At 43.0% G+C, this 16,890-nt stretch overlaps 1 protein-coding gene across 2 annotated transcripts; it reads right to left on the minus strand.

Moving 5' to 3' along the window:
- Positions 1–451: 451 nt before the first annotated feature.
- hhipl1 (HHIP-like 1) lies at positions 452–15,060 on the minus strand. Of its 2 annotated transcripts, none has more exons than XM_080480595.1 (9): positions 14,541–15,060; positions 9,295–9,941; positions 9,036–9,179; positions 7,112–7,440; positions 5,639–5,765; positions 4,265–4,410; positions 4,114–4,195; positions 1,510–1,592; positions 452–1,413 (listed from the first exon to the last, which is right to left on the minus strand). In XM_080480595.1, the coding sequence occupies exons 1-9, from the start codon at positions 14,874–14,876 to the stop codon at positions 860–862; spliced, it is 2,448 nt and encodes an 815-aa protein (XP_080336721.1). In that variant the 5' UTR covers positions 14,877–15,060; the 3' UTR covers positions 452–859. The 2 variants fall into 2 exon arrangements, with proteins under 2 accessions (XP_080336721.1, XP_080336722.1); XM_080480596.1 differs by having other exon boundaries at positions 458–1,413; positions 1,540–1,592; positions 14,541–15,033.
- Positions 15,061–16,890: the final 1,830 nt, after the last annotated feature.

The raw sequence follows: 16,890 nt of genomic DNA on the forward strand, positions 1-16,890 counted from the left end.
AAGTTTCTTTAATGGCGTTTTACCATCTTGATTTTGTTAGATTAACACTTGCCAGCCGAAACATATTGTAGCATCACGGAGCTGATCGCTGCAATGCATTATGGGAGTTGGGTCGGTGGTATTACAAATGTCTTTATTTGGGGTTAGATTAGGCTTGTTGTTGTCGGTAATGACTGTGTTGTGTTGTGTTTTTGTTGCTTAGTTTGTATAGTTAGTTTGTTGACCTAGTTTAGTTTAGTCTAGTTTAATATTTGGAAGGTTGCAACCAGGAGTGAAGAGGGTTTTGTGTGTCATATGTTCCTGCCATGGTGTTCCCCCAGGGCCTTGGCTGGTTACTATAGTTATGTAGGGATAAATACAGCTACACTTGTTAATACTGTGTAATGAGCTGCATTACAATACTGTCATCGTCTCACCAAGAAACTGACAAAATGAATAATGGACTAATTTTCTCTGGGGGAAAATGCAGAGCCTACCACAAAGCCTTTATTCAAATAGTTATTGGATTTATTACATGGAGAGGATTAGAAAACTCGATACATTACAAAATTTTACATGAGCAAAGTAACCCGTGACTTTCTGATGGTGTTTTTTTTTTTAAACTGTATTCATATGCAGCATTGAACTTCTTCCGATCACATGATATATCTGTGTTGTGTTCAAAGTAATTTTTTTTATCGACTTTTGTTGATGAGGTCCAAACACAACATTGTCCAATGTCACTCTCACGGTTAGCCCCCTCTGTGGAAGCAATTATAACATCATGTATTGTCTGATTTGTCCATTCAGGAGACGAATGATTGTAGTGTCACTTGTTCCGACTGTGAAGGTTAGTTAGGTGCTTAGCTTTGACCTCACATTACACTTCTACAATAGAGTTTCCACAGATCACTCCAGCGTCTTCATAGTGAGCACAGTTATGAGTCCCGATTCCAGCGTGTCTGCAGTCCAGCAGTCTGGACTCAGTCCCTCCACACTGAACGTCATCCAGGAGAATCCGCAGATGAGTCCCTTCTCCAAACTCTGAGTTCTTACTGGCCTTTAGAGCCAACTGGAAGCCCAGCTGGCGGCAGACTACCGCAGCATTTTCGGTCGTCCACAGGTCGTCACAAACGGTGCCCCAAATCCCGTTGAAGTAGACCTCAACACGTCCGCGGTCACCGCGGCCGTGCTCGTCACCCGCGAGCCTCACTGCTCCGTTCTGGAGCTCAGGTTCACTTCCAGCTCTGGATTTGCCCTTTCTACGCCGACCTTTCCGTCTGGAGCTTCTTGGTTTGACTGGCGCAGTGGGTACTGATGGGGGCAGGTTTGCTCCGTGTTCTTCAAGACGATCAAGGAGCTCTTGCAGCCAGTCGTTCGACTCCGTGGGCAGTGGCTCTACGTTGCCTTTTGGTGGTTCAAGTAGAATAAGTGCTAATGCAGCAATGAAAGAAAATACAGCAAATACATATATAATGCCTGATAAAATGTTGTGTTCTTTGATTTGAATGCTTTTCAAGGCAGACTTACTTTCCTGGGGAACAAACCTGATGACATTACTTTTCACTCTGACAGGAAGAGGTTCATAGTGACACTGTCTTGGTGGAGCACGTCTGAAAGACAGAAAACAAAAAAACACGTTGACTGTGATCATCAAAAGGCAGCACGAAACACTTTGTTACCTAAGAGCATCTCATGTGGAACCAGTCCCAGTGTGTGGATTTAGTGGATTTGTTGCTTGTTGCTGTCTGTCCTGTTCTTTTCTCGTTTTCCATCCTCGAACAACAGAAAGTCTCCACCTCTAAGTCTGGTTCTGCAGAGTTCTCTCTATTATTCCAGTGCTTTTTAAGTTTTGCTTTTCCACCGCCTCTTCCTCCTCAAGTGGAATTGTTGGGTTATTCTCTGTAAAAGTGCCTTCAGATCATTATGTACTTTTTGTTGGTTGTGAAAGACCCCACATCTGAAGGTCTTCAGCAGCTAGAGGCCAGTGGCTTTAACATCCCACCCTGGAGAGGCTGGTCCTCGCCCATCACTGCCTGATGGTGAGGCTTTACATGGACCCGCTCCAGTGTGCCTACGAACCTGGTACTGCGGTGGAGGACACCGTCATCCATCTCCAACATCAAGCCTTGTCTCACTTGGAGAAGGCTGGAATCACTGTGAGGATCATGTTTTTTTTTTCTCCATTGCTTTCAACACCATGCAGCCTGTGCATCTGAGGAACAAGATGAAGCATGCAGGGGTTGACCATCACCTTACATCCTGGGTCCTCACTGGTCACCCACAGCATGTGGACACGAGACTGTTTTTCTGCCGTCATGGGGTCTCATTTATAAAGGTAGAATACACACAAAACGGGGCCTGAAAGTTGTGTACACAACTTCCCACTCAAAATGGAGGGGGGATGAAAACAAACTTGCCGGGTGAATTTCAGCAGGTGAAGCCACTTTTAAGCAGTGGTCTGCTGGAGCATGTCATCTCTATGTAACTGTCAACCATGCTGCTGTGACTCTGCAATTTCCCACTTGCGGGACTAATAAAGGTTTATCTTATCTGATAGAAATAAAACTGAACTGTATGAACTTTACTGTACAGCTCCGGTAAGGCGGTATAGAATGTGGAGACAACAGGACATCAGGACCGTTTCATAATGAAGATTTATATTTCCCACGAAGTTGCTTAGAGGCTGTTTCCCTTGAATGAATGCATTTTGTGTTGGAATATTAATTCATCACCCTGACGGTAGAGTAGATAAAATTCCATAAATTCATATTTCTGCAGTTATATCAGACGTGACCAAAATGTTTAACCTCATTATTACAGATCAACCCTTGTAGAGCTAAACAGACTTCATAACAAGTCAAAAACAAGAACATCCTTCAAAGCCTCATTGACGAGGATTTATTTTATTATGTCATAAAGATTTCTCTAAACACACCCTGCTCCGCTGCACTCTGAGTATACCAAGTGGGCGGTACAATCCACCCACCAATCAAGATATTCTAATAAATAAGCAGGTAATCTTCCATGAGATCTGAGAAGTCGGTGCTTTTACGCTCTCATCCGGAGTTAAACATCAGAGTACGGTGGTGATTTATCCTGGTAAGAAGTGGATCTGCTTCACAGTACACAAAACCCAGGGTTAACCCTGAAGTTACCTCGATAAGAGGTAATCCTGAGTTGTAATATAGGCCCGAGGTTGATTTGTGGCAACATGTTTGTTTACATGTACATGCCGTGTTTTACACTGAAGTCAAGTTTTACTACGTGAGATTTGGAATATTGAGCGTGAAGAGCCTGATACTCTGCTGAAGGATCTGTTAGTGTGGTGAGCTCTGTAGTCAAACCACACACTATCAGATCAGAAGAGCGATCTTGTGCGATCTGTCTTTTGTGGTCATCAAGTGTGTGGTTTCTAAATCTGTGAAGATTTGAGAAATCCTGTAGTGTATACTAGCCTTGAGAAGGGTTAGAGGTGTTTCTGACTCACCGTACTGAGGTGTAATGGCAGTTCCATGCTGCTGTGATTTTATTCCCTGAGATAAGAAGTTTTCCAGTTTTTAAAAGAACTCTAATAAGTGACGCTGTCTGGTTGGCAGATTTTTTCTGTCACACATCAAATAGTCTCAGCTTTGTTCTTCTGCAGCAAACAGTCATTAAATAAGTACCAGCTGAGAATGTCCCAAACATGAGTCACATCATGGCTCACTGAATGAGCTGAGGACACTGACTGACGTGAAGACATTATGTAGATTGACCTGAGGACACTGTGAGGACTGACTGGAGGACACTGTGAAGACACTGGGTCCTTTACTTCTGCTTTGACATACAACAGTCTCATGGTGAAGCTGAAGTTAATGCTCAGCTCACAGTTACAACTCAGTTTGGGGACATAAACCAGCAGTGTGAGGAAATCTGAGGACAATAAGACGTGAAGAGAAAAGACTTTCAGTGTCCACACAGCTTCACCCTTTATCAAAACCTAAAGACAGCTGGAAGACATTATGTCCCAGCTCTTCTGTTCACCTCAAAGACACATGATTAAAATCATTTCCAGATGTGAAGCAGCTGTGGTCAGTTTAAGGTTCCTGTTCTTCATATGAAGCAGTGAACACATCCTATCACACTGCTCACCTCGAGGGATCCACCAGCTTATAAACCACTCCTGAAGCTGAGGTGGCACTCGGGATTCCAGTGGACATGAAGTACAACTCACCTGGAGAGAAACAAACACGTCAACCAACAATGAAAACACTCAGCAAACACCAACCTTCTGATTCATTACCAGATTCATCTTCAGCGAAGGAGATGATGTACTGGTGATAGTTGTTGATCAGTCCAGGAAAGGCACAGGTCAGGCCCATCCCCATACAGATCTCATTGTAGCTCCATTTTCCCGTCCTATGGTCTTCCTGCAGGCTCATCAAACGCCTGCAACACAAAGTTCAATACATGAAAACATGTTAAGTTACTTTGTACTCTCTGTCAGAACTAAAATACCAGAATAAAGTCGATAAAGAATAAAACTGACGCATAAAAACCTAAATGCAGACTCTTGGACGGTTTCTGTGATTCACTGCGTTTTTCTGACATGGTTCATTTCCTCTCATCAAACCTGTAATATTAAAGATTCATTTATCCTGCAAATAACTCTGAATGTTTCTCTGAACTTCAACACATTGTGAAATAAAGTACTTTGAATAAATTAATTTTTTACTGTTGATTAGCTAGTTTTATTCCTTGAATTGTTTCAAATAGATTCAACAAATAAGTAATACATTACTGATTTTCTGCCCTGAATGTGCTAAATATCTTATCTTCCATGTGGTTTCATTTTAGATTAATGCAAGCTGAACATTGGCATTGATCACAAGCAAAATGTGCACGTTTTTATAAATTCACTGTCACATGGTATCTCTGATGCTAATCTGCTACTTGACCAGCAGTTTGCTCACGGTCACCGCAGCAGCTGAGAAGAATCTTTAGAGAAACTCTTTTCAGACAATCTTTTCTCTACCGAGGTTTTTCAACTTTGCAGTATCACCCTGCAGGCCAAAGTTAACCTTCTGGGGGGCCCGATTAGTCTTGCAGCATTCATTGACAAACTTGATAGATTTAACAAACATTTCTATAATGATGAGAGTGTCGTCTTCACACAAGTCACCAGCGCTCCCTGAATAATGTGATCTTATTGTTTCCGTTGTTTCCAGGGCATCAATACAACCTTCTGTGTTTCATCCTGAAAATATTTCCCGGCCATCTATCATGTCATACATTCTGCTATATATATGAACAAACCGAGCAAACAGAGGGACAGTGGTTGGGATTAAATACTATTTGGTAGTGTATGTAAAGGAGTTTGTTGAAGCTTTTCTTGAAGGGAGGATTTAGTCATTTCCGATTTTGTGAATACATTTCTCAGCAGGACTAAAGATTTATCAGCTCATTATTCAGGGTTAGGGGTTATAAATCAACCAATCTGCTGCTCTGGAAAGAAAAACAGTTAATACATAAAGTGAAGATGTGCTTCATAAGATTGATATAATGTTCCAAGTAAACGTGAAGCAAGTCAAATTCTGATAACAGATTTTGAAAAGTGACCTATGAACTGTTACCATGTCAAGATGGTCATGTACTTTATTATTTTATTTCGACCTACCCACTCATGAAGTCCCCAAATATGTACATCCCGTTGAGATTTGGATATTCACAGCCTCGGTACACATAACCACCAGTCACTGATTTTCCCATCTTGTGAGGATACGCATAAATAGGCAGGACATCATCTATGGAAAAAAATATATATATTATTCATTGAATTAACAATAACATGATGTCTGTGAATTGTTTTGTTCATTTTCCACTGTGTTTTCCAAAGTTTTACAGAAATGAAGAGGATGAAGAGTCAAAGTAAATACAACCCAAAAAATATCAATGCAAATGTGGATAGAGTGTGAACCCGTCATTGACAATACCTGCCGATTAGCAAAATGTTGCATGAACACTAAAAAAGTCTTAAAAAGACCTAAAAAGCAAAACATGCACATTTTGACTCTTTCCCATAATGAAAATTGTGAAGCCAAAACAAAAGCTTATTATATATTTTTGCCAGTAAAATGTGCGAAACCAATTCCTCAAAATGTGGGTCACTGAGTTCAATATAATTAAAAACTGAATTCCAGTTTTCTTATCCCCTATGGAAGATGGTATCACAGACAACACCGTTCACAGCTTCAGAGAAAATGTGAACTCAATTTGGATGGAACGACAGTAACACATCTGAAAACAGAAGAGCGCATGACAAAGCGCAAATCCAAAGGAGAACTCGAGCCATAATTAGGTTTATGGGTTAATTAACAGGTCAGACGGGCATTAAAGGAACATTTCAGAGAGCCTTAGAACACCCAGCTCTGAACGACAAGAGTATAAAGTCAACAAAGATTTAGAGTCAGGAGATATGGCCGCATGCCGGGACAAGGTCAAAGGTCAAGACTGAAGTTGGTGATCTTCGAAACTCTCACTGCATTTAACGACCGCATGAACTCCGGGTCACTTCCAGTAATCACTGTCCGTGAACACAGTTCATGGTCCTATTTGTACTTCTATTTTGAACATTTTACAGATTTTAAAGATATTGTCTTTACGTTTGAGTTTAGCAATGCAGAACCATTTGCTTTCTTGGTACTTGCTGCTCTAGAAATGACAATCTGAAGCCTCTTGAATCTCTTGAATTTGGCAGTCCATGAGTACACTTTAAAGCTGTTACAAACACTGCATCTTCTCTAATCCAAAGCTTTTTTGAGACGTGCTGCTGCCATCAAAATGAGCCAATATTTTCCATTAAACTGTGAAACGTCTCATTAAATCTGAAATGTAGCTTGTGTTCTACAAGCTGTGAGCTGAGCTTTGTAAATGCTTGTATTTGTTTTTTAATTAACTTTCCACACTGCAGAGACAAATCTTGTCACAAACATGCTGGATGTGGAGGACACATTTAAAGGACTCTATACAAAATTAATTAGAATTCTGATTAAGAAATCAAAGTGGGAGACATTCTGCTCCAACACATTTCAGGTTATGCTGCATTACTTATTTGGATGTTTGACGAACACGCATCCTTTTGGTGCATTACCTAATGAGCCGTTGCGACAGAGCTTTTTATCATAGCAGGAAAAGCCCTCTTTGGCTCTCCAGCCATAATTACGGCCCTTCTCAATAATGTCGATTTCTTCAAATTTGTTCTGGCCCACGTCCCCACAGAAGAGACGACCTTTGCCCTCTTTGGTCAGAGGGTCACCACGGTCCACCGAGCACCTCCACATGTTGCGGACGCCAAAGGCATAAACCTCGGGGCGTGCGCCGCGCTCGTGGATGAAGGGATTGTCTGGAGGGATCCTGTATGGCGCCCCTCTCTCACTCACATCCACATCGATACGAAGAACCTTACCCAGAAGAGCTGACCTGGAAAACATGACAAAGAAAATCTGAGGGGCATCTTTCACAGAAAAATACAAGTTTTCCTCATTCCAGTACAGAAAGTAAATGGACTACCCATCTTTTCTTTTGTAAAACGAGATTCGTCCTGAGGGCAATATGAAAAAAAATTATCAATGGCCATAATTGAGAAGGAAACATTACAAATTAATTGTTGATATGAGCTTAGAATGTCACAACTTGAGCACACACGTAATATAACAAGTGTCATAGTAGATTAATTAAAATTTGTGTAGATGCCATGTTTGCTTTCGGAGTACATTCAGTGTCGCCCCTCCAGTACATTCACTTCAATTGAGGAAGGACGTTTTTACAATTTTAATATAATCAGAACTCACTGGTTTCACAACAAATTTTCATCTGAGATGTTTTTTGTTTTGTTTGAATCTAAAATGCTCATACATTAAAAATGTATTTTTGATGTGAATTGTAAGAAAACCTGTTTGATATCACAATGAATCAACTTGCAATTTATTATGCGGTGTGAAAGGAGATGGTTATGCTGGTTTTCTAGGTTACATGTGCCACACGTGACACGTTCTATTGAAACTGTTTGTGGGAGGGAGGTGGATGCGGCGCACCCGACAGTCATCAGGGGCTGATCACCTCTCTTCCCTCAAAGGGAGGAGCCACAGGGATAGAGGTGTGACAGGTGGAGGAAGCACGAGGGAAGCATGGATGAAGGACACACACGCATTTACACGTACCCGGGTTTTTACAAAAAACGATATTTCCCCGTCGACGTTTACAAAAAAATCTTAATTTACATTTGTTTATAAAAAAACATAATTTATACGGACCCGCATATACACCTGGATTAGAGCTACTATGAGCATGCCAAACCCATAGGGGGCAGTGTAAAGAGAAGCATGAGCCATGATAGCCAATCAGAGTCTTAGAAAACGCACAATGTCCTCAATGCGAGTAATTTCAGTGAAAGTTTGTTTGTTGAGACCAATAAACAAGTGTTAACATGTGGGGTTAGAATATAAAACAAAAAAAGGAAAACAAAAAGCAGCTTTCACTGGATCTATTTTCATCACAGCGTTCAAACTGTAAACACAGGTCACACAAAGATGATGCTTCTCTCGCATATTGTGACGAAAATCTCCACCTACCCCGCTTTAGATGCAAACGGAGACAAGACTTTTTCCAAATCTCCACTGTGGCCGGAGTTTTCAGAAATCATAATTTGTTGTTATACTCGTAGCTGTGTTCATGTGTAAATGCAAGGCCAAATGCAGAGAGATATCATAGCTTTTGTAAATACCTGGGTAAGTGTCAACGTGGCCTGGGATACACACAGCAGCCAAGCAGCAGAAGAGCTGCAACATTAACAGTCAGCAGGGAAGTGTTTGCAGTGAGGTTGCTTTGGGTGGATGATTGTGCAGTTAATTGAATAAAACATGTTGACGAGGAAGATTGGCTCTGTGTCTGTGTCTGTAACCTGGAGTAGCAGGGTTCCCTGCCACACCGTTGAAATAAAAATAATTCATGGAAATATGGATGTGTAAGATGTATTGAAGATGCAATATTGAACAAGCATTTAGCAGCCTCCATACTTATTCTGGGCATTTCCAAACATCCCAAATGGATCTCCGGCCATTCCACCATCCCCCGTGAAAATGTACAAGTAACCATCATCTGCAAAGAGCAGCTGCCCTCCATTGTGGTTGGATGCTGGTTCATCAATTTCCAGAACAACTCTAGGAGTAAAACAGACATGACAAAACAGACAGATTTGTACAAACAGATTCTCTGAGTTCGTTAGAAATCGTAGTGACCTCTGCTAACTAATCTGGAACTATAATCCATACCTACCGTTCAGAGGTGTGATCCGCCACATTCATGTCATGGCTCGACACGCGGAACTCACTGATCCTGATCCTCTCATCTAGACCAATCTCCACTGAATAGTACACGTAGAACTTCCCGTTGTATTTGTACTCGGGGTGAAATGTGAGTCCCAGGAAGCCTCTCTCATCCCCCTCCCAGGATGAAGTAAGCACAGCCTTGGTAATGTTTAGAAATGGGTTGTCCAATTTGGAGCGATCAGGAAGGAAAGTCCAGACCAAGCCCACCTGCTCTGCCACAAAGAACCTATGTGTACCATCGTTAGCATGCACCATGGCTAAAGGGTTGCGCAGGCTGTTGGCCACTTCTTCCAGACACAGCTGGAGACAGCCATCCGAGTCTGACTGGACACTACCCAGCTTCTGGTTGAGCTTCTGGTTGCTGAGTAGATGAGGATAACAGTAGTCCATGTCTCCGAGCTCCAGGTAGGAACAGACACGTGTCTGGTCATCTATGACCCGTGCGATGTGTTGGTCATCAGTCAGGTAAGGTAAGGTGGAGTGGCACTTGGTGTAGAACTCAGAGCAGTAGTCAGGACAGAGTCCAGGGATGGTCCGGACCGGGGTGCTCGGGTCCTCTGCATCAAAAAGGTGAGCGGCATAAGGAGAACATTCCTGAGAGAGATAGAGGAGAGAAGAAGGAGGAAAAAAGTTTTTGGGTTTTCAAAGTTATCTTATTTTGAAATTAGAAAAGACAAAATGATGTTATGTATTTTTTATTTTAACAACTGTATTAATCCCTTTTGGGCAATTTGACCGAATGACCCATCGGTAGCAGCGACAGAGAGCAACACTGGGGGGGGGGGGGGGGGAGCTGGTGAGGGCCGGGAGTCTTGCTCAGGGACTCGCGGGGCATCTTTTTGGGACTGTGGGAGGAAACTGGAGTACCCAGAGGAAACTCACACACACATGCAGAGAACATACAAACTCCAAACAGAAAGGCCCCGTCTGATATTTGAACCAGGCAAGCAAACCAAAGCAGTTAGTAAATCATTAGTTTCCAGAACATGAAAGTCCAGTTTTTGCACCCAAATCCAACCACAAAAAAATCAATCCACTCGTTCTGTTCACAGTTCTTCTGTTTTGCTGAGATAAAAATACTGCAGAAGAAAAGTATGTGTGTGTTTACATGCGTGCATGCGTGTTGGGGGGGGGTCCAACTATGCCCAGTGAGATTATACGCATCTGTGGGTCTTGCCAGAAGTCAGAGTGATTTTCACCCATCCAAGTTTGGCTACCAAAAGAGTCCTGATGGAGCCCGATAGACTGATGCTAAGATCCCATGCCAAGAGCCTCAGGACCCGACACCCTGACACCTGAATGACCGCAGAGAACGCCCACAAGCCCAAAGACCCGGAGGCACAGGGGCCGCCGCCTGAGGCCCCGGATGCCCACCCAGAAGGAGCGAGGCAACAGGTTAGCCCCCCCACCCCGACCACCGTCAACTCCCACAAACCGTGTAGGTCGGTGGTGGTTCACCCATCTTGCCCCCGCCCACCCAGCACCCAGGAACCCACTTCACAGAGTAGCAGCTAGCCAAACGTGAAAGTGCTGGCTACCATCCCACAGGGCAGCAGGACATTACTGCTCTGGAGCCTTCCCACTGGAAACCCCCTCCCCGGTCTGCCCGAATCCTTCACTCCAGTTGTGGGGGTATGTAGTCGGTTAAAGACATGCTCCACAGGTGTGGGGCTTGAAGATGAGTACAAGGTGTGAAGAAACAGTTTAAAGTCCTGACAAAAACAACTCTCCAGATGTAGGATTTAGCTCCCTGGTGAAATCAAATGAGACTGTGACTGTGGCAACAATGCTGCGGTCAGTGAAACCTGCAGAGATTATTCTGCTTATTGCTATTTTGATGCTGAGTGTCTTTAGAATTAGGACATTTGTGTATGATATTTATGTATGCCAGCATTTTGTCTTTCCAATAAAATACAGTGATGATGGAAGAAGAGTAGTGGACAAAACTGTGTGTTGGCATTGTGGTACCAGAAAGTAATATGAGAGATGGAATACCATATAGTTCCCAATAGATGCATAGTGCATGAGATAGGTAATTAGCTCAAAATATTGTACTTCAATTCCATTCTTCTCCAAATAACAGTTGGGACATGAGTCTCCATTCATCAAAAAACAGTTTGTTAAATTTAGCTTGAGTTAATACTGCTTATCGACCACGTCTGATTTGTGTGCATCGTTTAGTGAGTCATGTCTGCTGTAACAGACTAGTGACATTTCTGTTTCAAGAGTTCATCATCAGTATCACCAGTAGCATGCACAGATAAACACTAGGTGGTGGTAGAGAGCACTTACCCATAGCTCTCTGGACCTTGTCCTTATGAAAGTTTTTTCTTTTTCTTTTCTACTTTTCTATCTGTAAAATCTGCTATCATATCTGCCATTATAAGGCTGATATAATAGGTTCCATATGCTGCACAAGGTGCCTTTATTCTTCACTGAGCACCTGCCCCCAAAAACGCTGCTGAATATCACGCATGTTTTTGTCCCGTAATTGTATGACAACATGTCATTAAGGGGAGTACAGGCACTTATTTGTTTGCACTTAAAGCACTGCCCCAAAACAAAGTTTGGTGAAAAGCTTTTACACTACAACATGAAGTGGGAGGAGAAATATCCCTGGCTTAGCTATTCATCTTTAGAAGATTCTGCATACTGTGCCATTCGTATATCATTTAGCACAAAAACAACATACGCAGTCTTCATCAATGAAGGATTCCGTGACTTTAAAAAGGCCATTGGGGACAAATGAGGTTTTAATTCATATCACAGTTGTAGTCCAGGACACCAAAAGGCTGCTGAGTGTTCTGAGGATTTCATGTCTGTTGCACAAGGACAACAGAAAAACATTCATGCTGTACTGTGCGATGCCTATGAAGAGAAAATTTGCACAAATCGCAAAGTTTTGCTTTCCATTCTAGATGTGGTCATTAACCTGTCAAAGAGAAATGTTGCACTCCGTGGAAACGGGACAGGAAAAAGTGAAGATGGTAACTTTAATGATTTTCTAACATGGAAAGCTTCATTCGACACCATTCGCCAAAACATGCCAAATGCAGTAGAACCTCTGAGGAGTGGACCTGGTAAGAGCGGACACCCAGTACTGGGCAGACACGTCACTGTGCACGGACACATATTTAACTGTTAACACACCTTAATGAGCGGACAACCTGCCTGACGCGGACAACGGACAGGTTTTCCTGCCAAATTTCAAGCTGAGCAGACACTGAGACGGCCAAAATACTTGGGCTGGACCCTATCATTGGAATATTCAGGCCACGGGTGATACACGATTGCCTCCATACTACACTCCTGGTTCACTTCCATGCGCGTTCCATAACATAAACATCCCGAAAATCCCCGCAGAGGGTCGGAGCGGAGCCTAGCGCACAGGATGGATGACGATTTTGACGTCACGCGTATTAAAGTTTCACTTTCCCTCGACCGCAGAGAACTTAAGGCCCGTGGGCCAAAGCCGATTTGGGAGGACATACATTGTTAAAGAAATTAAAAAGGCCAGGTTATTTACAGTGCAGATGAATCCATGGATGTAAATGGGACTGAACAACTGTCTATCTGCATTCGCTATGTGAAGCCTGCCAATGCCAAAACAACAACATGGATTTCTACTTACTTTCCTTCAAATCACTGCTTCTACAAGACATCTCGCATACAATATTTTAGAAACTGAAAGAACATGAGTTTTTTTTATACAGAGACAGAGAGTCAACTAAACAACAATACTGAACCTAGGAGCGAACTCAAATCTAAACACTACAGTATGAGCTAGATTTGATATATTGGGCACATGTGAGAAATACTTATCTGCCATTGGTTGTATAACACGACCACCAGCCTCATATGTGGACTGATGAGGGTGTTTAATTCACTTAACTCCTCAGAAGGAAATTATTCTTTAAGTTTACTGAAAGTAAAATTCATCTTTTCACAACGCTGAGCGGGGACACAGCGATAAACCACTACCCAAGTCAATACACTCACACCAGTGTTTCTAGATACTTGCCGGACCAAGATATTAGCTGCAAACTCCGGAGCAGAGTGCACAGCCCGCCGCAGAGCTCCAATGTGTCCACAACAGAGTTAATATCTTACCTCTCAAGGAGCTGTTGATCCCAAAATCGAATCGATTGATCCTTGGACAAATCATATTTGAAAATTGTCATGCAATTCCAGCCAGTGTGTTTTTTGCAAAAAGCTGGTAAAATACATACATACTCTGAGCTCACTTTTAAAGCTGAAATGATAAAATACCAAATGGAAATATTTAAAAAATACACAACTAAATGTATAACTGGCCTTGATGTGGCTCAGTTATCTATAAAGTTGATCATTCATTATAAAACCATGGGTTGAGATTATACATAAAAAACGTAGAGCAGTAGAATAAAACCAAATTGTCAAATGAAATGCTTTAATAATAATAATAATAATAATAATAATAATAATAATAATAATAATAATAATAATAATAATAATTAAAATCTCAGATTTAATCCATCATTTCACCAGTCTTTATCCTTTATCCTTTAATAAAAAATTGATTGTATACCGTTTTTTTCAGTATCGAACCAGCAACCTTCAGGCCCCGTTTACAAGACAATAAGAGACAATAAGACAATAAGAGTGAAGAAGAGTGTATCTCCAAAACTTTCTTCACTTTTGGGGGATGCTGTGTAAACGGATCCCCCAAAAGTGAAGAAAGTTTTGGTGTTCAGATTCACTGCATCCACCGGCTCCTAAGGTGGAACGTTTCTTTCGCGGGTGCAATTCCCTCCTGCAGAGACTGCTGGAGAGCTGCGACCACACATGTGTATCCCACTCCTGCTCATGTGCCTGTAAACAAACATGGCTGTCCCCGTAATGGTATAGCTCAAGTTTTATAGTCTATATTGGTAGTTTAATAGTTGAGACTCATCTCTAATAGCATCTGATTTGTCATCAGCCCATACGAATGTCGGGTGCTGTCAATTTTGTTCACATTTATAGCGTATTGTTCTCTGCACACGTCTGTGTCGTTTCATTACAAAAACAAGCGACAGCGCTCTCCCATGGCCCCGCATACTAACTACATCGTTGTCAGTGTGTCCGTTCCTGCTGTGTAAACGCAAGACTTTTCTTTAACGGATTCGGTGTCGTCACATCTAATGTTGTCGTGGGAATGGGACCTCAGTTTACCTGGCAAAGCAGCTCCAGCACGTAGCCTGCACACCTCTCATATCCGCGGGAGTCCAGGTGCTCCATGACCCGGTAGAAGGAGCGCATCAGCTCCTGGTCTCTCTGGTGGTCGCAGCAGCCAAAGTCCTTGTACATGACACAGAACTGCAGCGGAGAGAGCGGTCTGAAGGGTGGCTTGAAGTCCAGACACTGCGGGTGTGACGTTCCAGGAGTGACACACAGGCTCAGGAGGATGAGGAGACTCAGAGCCCGGGAGAGCCTCCAGCTGCCCGGGTTGTGCATTCTGCCTGAAGCCGAGCTGTGCAGGAGCTTCCTGCGCAGACTTTGCTCTGACATGTGTCCTCTGACAGCCTGTCTGCTGCTGCTCCACAACACTGCCGGCCTTTAACAGCCACAAAAACAGGTTAAAGTCCGAGCCGCAGTGTGTGTGTCACTTCACTGCTCCTCTCCCACCGAGCCAACAACAGCGTCTTTCCTCATTCCTGTCCAGACTCTCCTGAATTCAATTACAGTCTGCACTGCATTGTGGGAGACTGAGTTCTCCTGACAGTTCTCAGAGAAGTGACCAACATTGAGGACAAAGACTTCACTCTTATTGGAGTGTTTGTGTGGGAGTCTGGTCTGAGCTCGGACCAGAGGGTCTGACTCACCAAGAGTTTTCCCACAGTGAAGTCATCAAACTACGGCGACCCGTACAATACGAAGACCTGTAACAATATCCGTAAGGAGACTCGTACGATATGAAGACCTGGACAAAGACTTGTATGAAGACCTGTACGAAGCTCCTGAGCATGCTAACGAGATTCTATCTGGTTACTACGTGTTAGTTCATGTCTCTATGGACCCTCAGGGTCTCCGTATCAAATACGTTTTTGTTTGTTTGTTGTTTTTTGTACTCAAGGCCATGCGGTATCCTTTCACTAAAACATTTGTGCTCATTGTTAATAATTAATCACAAATAACAAACTGTGGCAGTTGACCATTTGAAGTCATGCCCTGAGCTGCAAGCACAGATAGATAGAGAGAGAGAGAGAGAGAGAGAGAGAGAGAGAGAGAGAGAGAGATGTACTCAGTCCAGCACCAACAGTGCAACAGTACAAGACTAACGGTTTTTGATATGATATGTGCAGGACTGTGAGTTAACAGGTTACTAAAGTAAAGATCAGCATGCAAACCCTGTGAGACACAGCTAACATTACTTCACAGGGGGGTTAACTGCTCCTAATATCATCACCACTACAACTCCATCACAAGCAATTAAATCAACACATGTTCATGAAAGTCAAACATTTATATGCGTAGCTGTGCTCAGCTCAACTTGTAAAAGACCAGTTATAGTTACCACATGCTCTGAGTTTCTTTATTCTGGAGGACTTTTGCACTTTTATTGATTTTTTTTTTCAGTCAGGTTCAGTGTGTGTCTGGCTCCACAAACGAACATGGACATACATTAGATTAGGGGTGTCCAACCCCGGTCCTTGAGGGCCCCTGTCCTGCATGTTTTAGCTCTTTCCCTGCTTCAGCATACCTGAATCTCATGATGATGTCATCCCCAATGTTGTGAAAAAGCCCAATAACCTGTGATTCAGTTAATCACTGTGCTCTTGCTTGGCGCTGTGACATTTAACTCTTCGACCGCCCAACTTTTCTCTGCTGCCTTCGACCAGCTCTGCGTCTCCTCTGAATTACCTGGTACAGAGGAGGTCAGTTCTTGCTTTAACTCATCCTGCCTCACCATACTGGACTCTGTGGCTGCATTAAATCCTGGACAGCCTGAAGCCAAACCTGAGCCCTGGTTCACTGGATGAACCTGGGCAGTCAGACGGGAGTGTTGCAGAGCTGAGCGCATGTTTCATTTCAAATTTTAAAGGAGTGCTGGTGTAAATATCAGGACACTGTAAAATCCGCTAAAAGTGACTACCTAGCAAACATCATTATCTGAAACCGTAATGACCCACGCGTGCTTTTTAAATTCATTGGCTGTTCTTAATAACCCAGTCTGTCTGCCTGGAATTATCCCCTAAAATATGTGAGAACTTCCCGCACTTTTTTATTGTTAGGGTTGTTGCCACTTGGGCCCTAATTCTAGCTCCTCTCTGGTTCCTCTGGTTCTGTCCCTTGTTCAGTTGTGTCTGACCAGTTTAAGCTAACCCCCGGAGAGCTCAGTTGGTAGAGCATGAGACTCAGAATCTCAAGGTAGTGGGGTCATGTTCCACGCCAGGCGCCACCTTCCCGTGGGCTCACCACCCGCAGGAAAGATTCTTAATTAGTGCAATGTGATCTGGGTGACAGTGCTCAGACTGCCGCCACCCGGAAACGGATAAACGGGAGAAGATGGATGGAAGTTTAA

Source organism: Lipophrys pholis (assembly GCF_963383615.2).
Source record: "Lipophrys pholis genome assembly, chromosome: 14".
NCBI lineage: Eukaryota > Metazoa > Chordata > Actinopteri > Blenniiformes > Blenniidae > Lipophrys > Lipophrys pholis.

Excerpts from the sequence above, each read along its gene's own strand:
- hhipl1 (XM_080480595.1), bottom strand. The coding sequence starts at position 14,876 with ATGTCAGAGCAAAGTCTGCGCAGGAAGCTCCTGCACAGCTCGGCTTCA. Across the intron at positions 9,942-14,540 it reads TGCTGGAGCTGCTTTGCCAG|GAATGTTCTCCTTATGCCGC; the intron begins GTAAACTGAGGT and ends TATCTCTCTCAG. Across the intron at positions 4,411-5,638 it reads TTTGGGGACTTCATGAGTGG|GCGTTTGATGAGCCTGCAGG; the intron begins GTAGGTCGAAAT and ends TTTGTGTTGCAG.